Here is a 13,966-nt window from a genome sequence, read left to right as displayed (position 1 = left end):
CGTTATAATGTATTAATATTGTAATGCGTGTATTTTGTTGAATAAAGACAAAAAAAAAAAAAAAAACTAAAAACAATAATTTGTTTAATTGTCATTAAACTTTCGATTATGTTCATTTAATATATATATATATACCATTGTATACACAAATCTAGCAATAGCAAAGCATTGCCGGGTTCAGCTTGTAATACTATAAAACAATACACAGGATTTTGTGAAAATCTGCATATTTGAATATGTTACAGCTTTAAGTATTTACGATACAGTATTGTTGTATAATTTTATTTTTTACAGGGTAAAGTTTTACAAAAAGTGTTCTGAAGCTCCACACTCCTCAGAAAAGGATGGCGCTACTTTTGAAGATCTTGTGGATGTAGAGTACATTATGTTACTTTCTGAAACTAGTAATGGTTAGTCTGGGATTCTTGTTGATTTTTTTATATTTTTTTAATTTGATTTAATAGCATAATTATACATTTTTACAATTTAAAAAAAATTTCACTTGTTATATTTTTACTAAAACTAAAATCCCACCAAGCCACTTTTTGTAGCTTGTTGGTGAAGATTATATTTATACTGACTTAATAATATTATTTACATTTATAAAAACAATGAATTATAGATAAAAAAGCCGGAAAGATCAGAATAAACATGTTTATACAAATAATAACATATAAATTTATTTTTTAAATACAAGAAAATACATGAAAAAATAAAATATTTACACCTAAGCTACTATTCATATATAAACTCTTGATCGAGTAGATTTATTTTGAATATTGAAATAGGGCACACATGGACATATTATATGTGCTCTAATAATAATAAAATTGTATAATCTTTAATTTGAAAATTATTTAACACATCGGCAGTCCCTACGAATACTATCGAATCTGCATTTTGTGAGGTTTGCAAGAGAGCTAAATAAAAGCTTGATAATTTTTTGACAAGCTACCAGATAGTGTAAAATTGCCAAACATATGTCTATTGTATTTCAGTAGAAGTCCTACAGTCCCGGTTGAGTCAGCTCTTATTTCTACCTCATATGTCATGATTGGTCTTAGGCTAAGTGTCAAGTGAAATTTTCGAGATCGGTCTCAGGGTGTTGTCCATTTGAGATCACTTGTGGTCTCGAGATAGGTATGCGAGACTCGACACTGACTTAAGTCTCAAGACCAAGACAATTATGTGTCGACTAGAGAGTCAACACGCAGTCTGCTGTGTGACTTGATCGCACGTATATGTGTTTTTATTTTTCACAATGGATTCGCGTCAGGCCCTAGCTTTTATAATTGCATATAAAATTGTGCAAAACTGAAAAAAAAATATTGGGTGAGGAAATGGGTGGATCGTCAAATTGACTTTGGAGCTGGTTAAACTCTCGTAAATGAGTTGCGGTCGGAGGATGCACAGCAGTTAAAAAATTTTACTCGGATGTCTGCAGTGGAGTTTGAACTGCTTTTAGATTTAGTAAAACATCAGGTTATCAAGCAAGATACACAATTTCGTGATGCGATTCCTATTCATGCACTCATTTTCTTGTCACAATTCCTGTACAATTTGTGGTCAACATTCCATATACATTCCCTTTCCTCATAAAGATTTATTGATTGAAAAATTTCCTCATCTGTCCATTGTCGTACGCTTATTTTATTAAATTAATTCACTCAGTTAAAACACAAAAGAATGCAAAAAATGCATAGTCATCTATAACTAGTTTGCATCTCCTGGGTTGTTTGGATATGGTCAAGCTCTTTGTTTTGTTCACTGAGATGCTCACCTTTGGGATGCTAGGTGGAGCTTGTATAGCATTCATTGTAGGTCATTTTTAGATTCTGCTACTAAGGCTGCATCATCAGCATGGCGTATTATATTGATAACCCATCCTGCAGCCTAATCCTGAGGCTGCCACTTTTTCTATGATCTTGTCCATAATTAAATTAAACAGGATGAGGTTCAGACTGTCCCCTTCCCTAATGCCACTGGCTGCGGGGATTTCCTTAGATGATTCACCATCCACCTTTATCCTTGTTTGCTATTGGAGTGATGGAACACCGTGATGCTCTGTTATCATTATTAATAGGTATTCTAGCAGAATTAAGCTAATGCCCGCATGTCTAATGCACTTTGAATATATAAAATGAAAATACAGAAAAATAAATATAATACGCATATAATTGAAGGATTCACGGCCAAAACAGGCTCATGAACAAATAATACCCTAAAATAACAAATGTTACAGTAAAGCAAACGGAATAATAAAATCCTTATTTGGGGGACGCTGGGTTCATATATTTAATGAAATTTGTTTAACATATTATGTTTACATGCAATCACAGAAAAAAGGAAACATAAAGGTCTACTTTATGCATGTATTTTAAAAAACTTCTTTCTTAAACTGACATAAAAAAACCTCGTTGCAGCAATCATCGCCTTTTGATTGTTTTTTTTGCCAGTTGTGACCCCATATTTGTTTCCCACAATTTTTAAGACAGGGTGCCAACTTTGGTAAGTTTTGAATATTTCATTTTATTGAACTCATTCAGGAGAAAAAAATGGCCTTACTATTTCAAAAATTAAAAAAAAATGCGATTAGCCTGTTTTAGCCGTGCTCCCTTCAATTATAATGCAGTAGTAAAAATAGCGTATTTTTGTTGTATTATGTGAAGTTTTCAATAGTACGTGTATCTTTTAATATAATGTATAATTATTTTACTTTTAGGACAAAATGATCTGGTGCCCAAAGAAAGTTTGTACGTATAATTTAATATTATTTATATTTGTATTTCTGTCCATCTATTTATGCCATTATTTATGTATAAGTTATTTCTGTTTTTATAGACCTCAAAGCAAATCAAATGCTTCCATTACCCAAAATATGAAACCGGGTAACTCGAAGGATGTCATCAAAATTTCAATCAAATCCAGTCTCAAGCGTATTGAAAACGATGAGGTACATTAAAATTTATTATGCAGTACATATGCAAAAATCCTATTTAGAAAGGTTTTAACCACTTCGGTGCCAAATTAATTGTATTATGTAAACTAGTTTTTAAACTTATTTATTTATCTTTCAGTGCTGCATTTATCAATTATATTTAGTAATAATGTCTAGAAACTTTTTGGTGGAACACAGTTTTTAAAACAGGTTTATTTTACACACATCCTACACATATCATTATCATTACCTTTCTGTAACTAATGGTGCATAGAGCACTGCATTGGTACACCAGTTGCAGCGTATCTTGATAAAATAGATTACATGAAGGTAAGATGATCAGTCTTACAGTTCAGCTACCAGTCCAGGGACTGTGAAATATTCTAGTGTAAAAACACCTTTTTAAATAAATATTTCATCTCAATCATGACAGGAATCGAGCTCGAGACCTCTTGTATGGTAGGCTGACCACTACACTACGAGGCCGACATACACATTAGGGTACTATTTGCAAACCTGGCAAAATCCACCTTTCTTTATTTTAAGCAAATCACAAAAAAATTATACAATTCTTTACTTCAACTTTTTTTTAAACTTAAATTTTTTATCGTAATCAGTAAATATTTTATGTGTAAACAGTGATAACATAAGCATGATTATGTCAAGAAGCAGTAGTGAAATAATAAATTTAATTTTATACATTCCAACTTTGCAATACTCAAGTAGAGGTTGCCATGTTTGCAACAAACCCGATAATTTAAAAGTCAAGTTCTTACAAATAAAGCCGTATTTTTAACTGACAATGTTATAATTATTGTAAAATAATTGTATTCTGAATAAATTTCTATTAATATCTCATTTTTTTTAGATTTAGGATTTTGCCGGGTTTGCAAGTAGTACCCTCAAATATGCATATAAAATACATTTACTAATTACATTTTAATATTTGTTAACTAACGAGGCTTTTTTTTTATCATTTGAAGATCTTCCATATTGATAATGGTTTTCGGGAGACTATTGAACATCCTTAAAATAACGCAATTGTTCGTTTCCTGAAGTAATTTGGAATTCAGGGAATGGCCAGGGACCATGCCATGACCACGACCCTTAGTTTTTAGTCTGGTGTTGTGAGTGAAATTTCGGAATATAAATTCCGAATCAGCAAAGTGATGTACGATCAATTTGAAGCCACAAAGTTGTTTGTTTGTTTGTTGTTAATTTATGCTAATAAATATTATAATATAGTTTTTCACAGTTACAGTGCAATCAAAGCATTTTTTCATCGCACCTAATGTATAATATATAACGCAGATTGTTATATAATGTATTTGTATATATATAAAATGTTTGAAAATCTAATGCTGAAATATTTTTATACGTGAAATAATATTAAATAGAAATGTACATAACTATAGAATTAGAATAAAGCTACCATGTGATAAAAAAAACAAAAATGTAAAATAGCTTAATGTATAATGGGTTAAAATCTTAGAGCAATAACTTAATAAAGTCGCCCATACGGAGAAAAACTATTCTATGATTATTGACCACGAAGCCAGCTACAGATTACAGAAACACAACGGGCCATTGGTGGTGTAGTGGTCAGGGCGTTTGCCTACTATGCAAGAGGTATCGGGTTCGATTCCCAGCATGGTTGACATGAAATATTTATTTAAAAAGGTGTTTTTACACTATAATATTTCATAGTCCCTGGACTGGCACCTGAAGCGTAAGACTGATCATCTTACATTCATGTAATGAAAAATGATCAAAGTACACTGCAATCGATGCACCATTATGTGCGGAAAGCGAATGATGAGGTGTTTTTACACTATAATATTTCATAGTCCCTGGACTGGCACCTGAAGCGTAAGACTGATCATCTTACATTCATGTAATGAAAAATGATCAAAATACACTGCAATCGATGCACCATTATGTGCGGAAAGCGAATGATGATAATGATGATGATTTAAAAGTTTTACACACGTATAGATTATTTGAAGTCCTAACACAAAACACCAAAATATTTAATTTTTTTACCATTTGTGGATTTACACGTTTTACATGTTAAATATTAAATAAAAATTTTATTTACCTTTTTATTATTATAACAATCAAAAATACAGATGCCTGATGTACTTTTTTAAAACCCTTACTATTTGATTTTGATGAAGCACGATTTAAGAAATTACTTGCCTTCAGCACCTAAACAATCTTATGTGAATAACCAATGTCTTTGGAGTCTAGCTGCACATGAGATCAACTTCCAGAATACTTGCAAGCGTGTACCGTACACACTGTATTTTGCGGACAATAAGACACATCGGACCATAAGGCGCACCCCAATTTTTGGTTGAATTTTCAGAGTAAAAAAGTGCGTCTTATAGTCCGGTAAATATGGATAAACTTAGTTGTTGATTACTGAACTAACATACATAATAATGTGTATCTACATTAAAGATTAATTAAATGTTCTATTTGTTCATTTTAGAGGACTAACTTGCATAATAAACTGACTGAAAGACTTCCCCATAAAGAGGCCAACATTCCGGATCAAGGTGCGTTACAAAAATATTTATTTTTATGAATTAATTTTGAAAAAGGCTTTTTTTTTTTTTAAATTAGAAATGATGAAAAAAGGTTTTATGGTTTTTTATGGGATGTTTGAAAAGAAGAACTATTCTTATAATTATTTTTAAAGGTGGGGGTCAGTGCTATACAAGCTTCTGACGTCACTGCGATCAGTGAAGATCTATTGTGACGGGTCCCCGTGAATAGCCTGGCTACTGTGTGGAGGGCGAGAGCTCTAATTTTGCTAAATCTCCCTCCAAGCTCAGATCCGCGCCAAGAATCGGGCTATTAGGTAGAGGACGAGCTCTTTAACATCCTCAGGTTTCACATTCACATAGAATGTTTATATGTGTTTCCTCATCTGCACTGCAGAAACTACATCTAGAAGTTTCGGAACGGTTCATTTTAGCAAGGCGTTTCTTCAATCTGAAGTACCCCGTAAGGGCTCTAGTGATAACCCTCACTTGATTTGAGCCGAGCTGTATTAGGTCGAAAGCAAACATTTGCGAGTACCCTTTTATCAGTGCCTTTCGCATGGTGCTGACCAGCTACTTTTTGCCAGAGCACTACTATCTGCTTCCTGGCCCACGACTTAAGCTCATTACGAGAAGTACATTTGGCAATATTTCTAGGTAGCTGAGATACCTAGAAATATCACCCGAGTCAACCGAATCAATTGATTCCCGACGGGCCAATTAACTGAGGCCCAGAAGGCCAAGCAAAATAATTCCTTTAGTACATTCGGGATACAGAATATTTTTTATGCCCACAGAAATAAATTTAGGTCTGAATGGGTTAAAGATAACCCCCAGGCGGAAAAATTTAGTAATTGTCTAAAAACATTTGTCTAAAAACATTTAGACATATCTGTTCGAAATATATGTAGATTATTTTACCAGTGATAAACAATAATAATAATCTCAGATTTTTCAAAGTGGCCTGTGTCAAAAATGATAGTTTAGAGAAAAAACTGTTATTTGTGTTTAGTCCATTTTTATCACATTCACGACATGTCAAAGAAATTTTAGCCCCAAGTCATGCAATCAGATCACTTAACTCTTAGACTGCTAAACAACGATATATCGTTGTTGTTAATCCCTATCATAAAGTTCTAACTAGACTGATGCTGACGTCATAATCCCCAAGGGGTAAATGAATTCGGGAACTGCTTGTTGCACTTATTCATCAGTGATATAAAACATAAAATTACTTATTCGACGGGTTATTATTTAGTTTCGTACCTATTTCAGCCCTACGGAAAATTTAATACAAAAAATGTTTTCTTACGCGCGGTAAAATTTGAACATTAAATTGTGCAGCAAAGTTTCTTGAAAATGAATAAAAAATTATATTAAATATTTTAATAAAAACTAACTACTTTGAACAACGTCACTTATTCATTTGAATCAACCAATGATAAGAGGGTTGTGGAAGATTTCCGGTTTGCTAATCGTCGATGGAGCAATCAACATAACGAACCGAGAAGAAGCGGAAGAGAACTTGCGACGTCACACGCGGATTAATTTCAGAAATACAAAACTTTGAAAAACCGTAGCGCTGATAATACGATACATAAAAATTTTAAAAAAAAGCTTTGTTTAGTAGTCGATTAACAAATATATATTTTTTTTTAAAAACCACTAAACTTCCTCATTATAAATTTACTTTTGATGTTTAAATTCGCAGTGCTTTTAAAAAAAAGAAACGACTAAACACAGGAAACTTCTAGCTAGTCGGGACCTGAAAAAGTGCATTTTTTTACATTGCAAAAACAGTGAAATAAAAATTAAATCATCTTAATATTTGGAATTTTTAATCACTTGATATTTGAGGAAAATAATTATATTCTGTGTTTTCCCCGCTATTATACCCGATCCAGTGATTACAAAAATATTGATGTACTTCTGTAATGAATAACTAACTGAATACTTTACCTTTAATATAATAACTCTTATCTAGTGAGGTCCCAGGTCCCTATATCACCGGAATACCCCGTAATTAAGAATACAAACAAATAAGTAAAGAGCCATAAAACATAAAAATAATTCACCATGGAACCCAATGATTGTCAATTAGGACGTTTGAATATTAAAAAATAATTTGTTAATTTATTATAATGGGTACCTACAGTAATGGGAAATTTAAATGTTTTAGCTGTTCATTAGGTAGTAATTATTACTCTACAAACAAAACATAATTATTACTATACAAACTTTATTCTACAAACTATTCTACAAACAAAACGTAATTGTGGTAAATGAGGTATATCAGCTCGATCTTAATCCAAAAATATTTCAAAAATAGCTTCTTAGATTTCGAGCTCTTCATAAGAGTCATATAAAATATCATCACTATCACTTAGAAGTTGATCTTTATTGTCTAATTCACTTTTGGAATAGGTTGAGCTGCTAGGCCTTCGAGTTTCTCGGTGAGGTATTATTATTTTTATATCACTTTCACTATCCGTTATCATTTTGAATGATATATTTTGTAAATTTATTCACAATAAAAAGTACGCTTTGCAGAGTTAACTTGTCAGTTAGAGTAACGATTAAGTAAGATTAAAAAGATATATAAATGTAAAAAATATGTAATTTACCACAGCTGTTTGCAATTTCAGCAACTGTTGTCTATCTCGCTCAATCCATTACGCGTGAACTAGCTATTAGTGAAACGGAATATTTCTCTTGGAAAAGATATCAATTTGTGAGACAGTTGTACAAAAACATTCTTTTTTTAAATTAAAATTATATTAAAACATCTACCAAGAAATAATATAAACTCTTAGTACATTTACTAGTTATCTTTAAGCTTCAATCTAAATAACTCCATACAAACATTTGGACATACTTAAAATATTTTTTATTAAAATAACTTGCATAAAAAATTAAAATTATTTTTAGGCATTACCTAGGAGATAAAATAATTTATCCAGGTGAAACTCACTGACATCATTAAAGGTTTCAGTTCTTTTAGTTTGCAAAAGTCAACAGATGCAAGAGTTGAGGTAATTTAAAAATAATCATGAATGTGGATGTGTAAACATACGCAGAATGGTGAATATTGCGCAGTGTGTAAAGTGGTCATTTAAACCAGCCAATGACAGATCAGAAATGCCTAGACGTCCATATTCCCTTGGCAAAAATGCTTTTCCTCTCTGTTGCAACAAATTTCAAGATATATTTTAATATTTTTTTTAGCATGCATTGATGGAAGTGGTAGGTTTGATAATATATAACAGGGCACTTTGCCTCGCAATCAACAAAAAAACTATCATCAATTATGTTGTTTCAATAATAACTATTAAAACAATGCGCCTTGAGATTGCTGTGCGAGATCATTTTTGTTTGTTTTTATTTTCAATTAAGAAAGGGTTTACAACCGCTGTACGACAATGAGATAAGTGTGGCACGAGTTGTCTATCTTGCTCACTCCATTGGGCTTGAATTAGATATTTATGAAATTTAAGATTTTTCTTGGAATTGCTATTAATTTTTAAAACAGTAGTGTGTTTGGAAAACAACGTATTCGATAAAATATTTTTAAAATGTATAAATAATAGGATTTCTGATTAGATTATTGAAAAACTGCGCAGCAGCCTAAGGGTTAAACACACTTTGGTAATTTGCCACCATGAACATTCTAATTGGAATAAGAATTTTTTAATCCATTTTGAGAAAATATGTGAAATTTTAAAGCCTTCTAGTACCGGATTTAGTGACAGTTAGTGATCAAATTTTCTTGCTGGTTATGCATTTTTAAATTGTGATTTTAAAAATATGTATTTAAAAAGAATGTATTTGATTTCATTTTAAATATGAGAAAAATCTTTTAAACTGTTATTAACGTCTTGTTTTTGTTTTTCTATGTACAGTTCTAATTTTATAAAATATCTGTAAATTTCAGATGAATCTAGAAGACCTCTTAATGCACCTGGTTCTCCTCGACGGGACTTCAACAGAATTTCTCTTGCACACAGCCTATCTTTTAGGGAAAAGGATCGGGAACGCTCATTCGCACCTAGAAAGTTCCAACCTCGGCAGCGTAGGGAAGTGTCTCCCACTGTGAGTCGGTCCCCTAGGCGAAGCAGGTCTCCTAAGAAAATCAGATCTCCTATTAGAAGCAGATCTCCTATTAGAAGCAGATCTCCTCGAAGGTTTGAATCCAACTTCAGGAATAGCCAGAGGGCAATGAGAAGCAGGTCACCACTGCCACATGTGAGCAGAATGCCACAACCGTCAGACAGGTAGATCTTTTTTGCTTTGTTTTTTTTTTTACTTGCGTAGTTCTGTGTGTAAAATAAAACTGGAATCCTGTAAGATTGTTTTCAGACAGGCTTCACAATATTTTCATTCAGTTTAAGCATTTACGATAAATTAAATTGTTGTACTAAAAAATCACTATAAATTATAAGACATTAAAATAAATGTTTGTAGAATCACTTTGTAAAGCGCACTTGAGATATTATATTGAAAAATGGGCGCTATGTAAGTTATCCATAATAATAATAGTAAAGAAACATTCAGTAAACATGAACTTTTAACTCAATGTGATGGAAATGATGAAAACAACAATTTACTTCCTATGCCAAAACTACCGGCAAAGATTTAGTAAAAGTCCTTGTAACTCAGTGTGACAGAAATGACAAACAATAATTTACTTTCTATTTCAAAACTATTAAATATTTTGTATAGCTAAGAAAATAGTGAATTTACACAAAAATATGCACAACGCACGTATAAATAATATGCGACTCTGTTAGTTTCACGGCGAGTGAATCTTAAATGACCTTGCGGCCAACATCATCTGTTTGTGAGAAAATGTACTTTTATTGCACATATTGATGTGTGCCTATGGTGCAACATTGATTAAAAATTAACACTGGTGATTATTCTGGATTTTTTAAACATTTAAGCGTAACAGAACTCGCATGATGCTACAATAGGTACATCAGACATCATAGAAAATTGCGTATTACTGATGATGCTGAAATATTATTTTGTTTTAGGAATCCAGAAAGGCAGGGCATTAAATATACATCAAAGGTTTGTTACATTTTGTTAATTATTATTTACATACTTTTAACGAGAAATGAAGTTATCATTCAGTTTAATTTTATATTTAAGTATAAATCTCTTGGACCTCTCAAATGTGGTATTTTGGTCTCTTATCTGTTGAATTGCATCCATTAACTTGAGTCTCCTATTTTAAATATGTTTCTGTTGACTGAAATGAACCCTTTGTACCCGTCAAAAATATTCCCACGCTTTGTTCACACGCGGCAGTCATTTTGCTTTAATTTATAGATTTAAATTATAATAACGCATATACAACACAAATATTGTTTGAGAAATCTTTAACACCCTGAAGTGCATGAAGTGCGTTTAACGCATTTAGTGTACTCCAGTAAATAAATCTAAATTTTCGCAACCCTGCCTTTTAAATATGAACAAATGGAAAAGAATCTATCTAATGATCAATCAAAAATGAGAAATTATTCAAAAGTTCAAGTCTGGAATGTCATATGTGAACAATATGGCATAAAAATCAAACTGTTTCGGACATAAAAAATAACAAAAGCAAAATAAATAAATGTGCAATGTAGGAGAGAAGATCAATCTCAGAAAACGAATGAAATTGGCTCGTGAAACTTCACTCGAAGAACCAATCCTAAAATGGTATGGCCAACAACGTTCTAGTGGGGTTTCGGTACGGGCTGTCGAATTAAAATCTGCCGCAATTAAATTAGCAAATTGTATGAGCATATCATTCAGAGCGAGTGATGGATGGCTCTGGCGCTTTCGGAAAAGGCATGGAATCATTAATAAAACAATTTACGGCGAAGCTTCAAGTGCAAAAGAAGAATCTAAACCTTTTGGCATAAATCAATAGAACATATAAGTAACGAAATGCTATTAGAATCTCAGATTTACAATGCTGACGAAACTGGTTTGCTATGGCGTACTTTGCCTGAAAGCAAGCAAGCCTTACAAGCCTCCAAATATGAAAATCAACAAGGACAGGATCTTGGCACTGCTTTGTGCTAACGCCGATGGATTGCATAAACTGACTCCTGTAATTGTTGGCAAATCTCGTACACCTAGAGTTTTAAAATATATTATGTATCATCTGCCCGTTTCATATTATAACTCTAATAAGGCATAGTTCAACTCAGATATTTTCAAAAATTGTTTTTTTTAAAGAATTTGTACTTACAGTGAGAAAATTTCAAGAGAAGAAACTGGGAATACTGCCATAAGAGGTGAAATGTTTATTGATTTTAGACAACGCTCCTGCCTCTGAAAATATTTTACGTTCAGAAGATGGCAACTTTAGTTGTATGTTTTTGCCAAAAAATACAACATCGCTTATCCAACCCATGGATTACGGAATAATTTTGGCAACCAAACTAATATATTGCAGAAAGTTTTTAGATGAAGTAATGGTTGTATTGCAGGATGAAGATAATGCAGAAGATAAAAGAGGACAGCCTACCTTGCAAAACTTAAAGTGTTACAATTTTTAATTTTGCTGCAGCGCGGAAAGAGGTGAAAGAGCAAACATTAAAAAACGGTTGGAAGAATTTGTTTTATGGCCCAGATGCAGACATAGATTTAGAAGGGTTAAAAGTTCCTGATTTCTGTAAGACAATACACAATAATGCCGGAGAAGAAGTAGCCGAGGAAGATGTTTTATATTGGCTAGAAGTGGATGAAGATGACCCTGGGTATAATATCATGACTGAAAGTGAAATAGCAGATGAAGTTATGAACCTAAAAATGATGATGGAAGTGAAGATAGCGAAGAAGAAGAAACAACACTGCTAAGATCACATCTTGACGATCTAATAACATTTACTGACTATTCGCGAGATAACGAAGTTCAACTATATTGTACGCATTTTTGTAATTTTAGAGAGTTGATTGTAAAAAAACAGTAAACTTCAAAAGTGCAAACAAAACTTGATTCTTTTTTCAAAGCAGAATTACTGAAAGCAAGCGCGTCGATATCAAGCAGCAACATCCCTTCACGATGAGTGTCGGAGGACAATAAATAGATTTTTTTTATTGTTTATTTCTATCTAAATACAGTGTACATATTTTTTTTTAAAGTTTCTTGATTTTAAACCTATTTTTAAATAACATACTTTCAGCTTTAACTGACACCCCCTCCCCCCAATTAGTCCGTTATATCGAGGTTTTACTGTATTGATAAATATCTAAATCGTCACTCCAAATCAATAAAATGCCGAAGCTTATTTTCCATACAAATTCATTGTGTCATAGCCGCCACTCGTTCTCTAAACAATTACATAGTTTATATGGCATCTGTAGAGCCGCAAAATGGCACGATTGTGCACCGCTTGGTTGGGTAGAGAAGCCTAACCAAAAAAATATTATTTGAAACTTAATTACTACTAATTCTGGGGCCCTACATTTTTAATTTTGTAAATAAAATTATTTTTTAAAAATGTGTCTTTCAATAAAAATTTATGATTTGATGAAGACATAGAAAAGTAAAAAATATTATAATATATAAACATTTGCTCATTGATAAATTATATTTCATACAGGTTTATACGCTAGAAAAAAAGCATTTTTATTTTAAACATTTTTCTAAATCGATTTCCGCATTCATGAGAACAAAAACAGAGATTATTACTATTACAGATACGGACTTTATTTTGGACATTTGTCACATGATGTCGATAGTGTAAAGATGGGATATTTTTTATGTATAAGTATACGGCGACTCATTGGGGAGTCAACCGCGTCTGATGCGTCAAATAATATTTAACCTTTTATTAAATTTCTAAATAAGAATCTTAATAAGAATCAGTGTGTTGACAATTATTCCAAATTCACATCATCAGGTGTGGATAAGAAAATGGAGGATAGAAATAAGCATTAAAGAGATTTCATTTTTGCAGATGGATTATAAATTGGACATTCTGAAGACAAAAGTTACAATAGCTACTGAAACGCTTAACAAGGCTTTGGAATATCACGAAAAGAATCCAGAGAAGCATCCGCTATATCAAGAAGAATGGAAAAAGTACTGGAACAAGCGGTACAAGGAACTCAAAACTGGTGATTATTTTACATTAATATTCTTACCCCTTGTTGCATTATGTACTTCACAATGCGAAATTTAGTTCTGCTCAAAATTATATTTTGAAAATGTTTTTTTGTCATACTAAAAACAATACGAACATATAAAATTCCAAATTTGTGCATGCACAAACTGTTTCTGCAAATATATGTATTTTTTTTCAAAAATTTCACACGAAACTGGACTTTTTTTTAAGAATTGTCATTAAGGTTTACTTTGAAAAGTATTTTTAGACTGTTAACCAAATTTTGCTTATTGGTAAACAAATATCGTTACCACATCAAACATTTTGTATAGAAAATAGTACATCAAAAATCATAATCTGGGCTCTATCATAATGGT

At 32.0% G+C, this 13,966-nt stretch overlaps 1 protein-coding gene across 3 annotated transcripts in view; it reads left to right on the top strand.

Annotated features, from left to right (window-relative positions):
- LOC148279747 (uncharacterized protein CG7065-like) overlaps nt 1-13,966 on the top strand; it is a 50,975-nt gene that overhangs the window by 18,972 nt on the left and 18,037 nt on the right. For all 3 annotated transcript variants that reach the window (XM_088229442.1, XM_088229440.1, XM_088229443.1), the window contains 7 exons: nt 295-410; nt 2,723-2,753; nt 2,842-2,953; nt 5,433-5,499; nt 9,419-9,758; nt 10,521-10,557; nt 13,443-13,602. In XM_088229442.1, the coding sequence (XP_088085568.1) occupies nt 295-410; nt 2,723-2,753; nt 2,842-2,953; nt 5,433-5,499; nt 9,419-9,758; nt 10,521-10,557; nt 13,443-13,602 (863 nt within the window). The remainder of the gene's footprint in view (nt 1-294; nt 411-2,722; nt 2,754-2,841; nt 2,954-5,432; nt 5,500-9,418; nt 9,759-10,520; nt 10,558-13,442; nt 13,603-13,966) is intronic.

This window comes from Micrasema longulum, unplaced genomic scaffold (genome assembly GCF_059751315.1).
Source record: "Micrasema longulum isolate JH-2025_06_02 unplaced genomic scaffold, ASM5975131v1 h1tg000677l, whole genome shotgun sequence".
NCBI classification, from domain to species: domain Eukaryota; kingdom Metazoa; phylum Arthropoda; class Insecta; order Trichoptera; family Brachycentridae; genus Micrasema; species Micrasema longulum.
The sequence above is the reverse complement of the archived record's forward strand: the minus strand, read 5'-3'. Positions and strand labels throughout refer to the sequence as shown.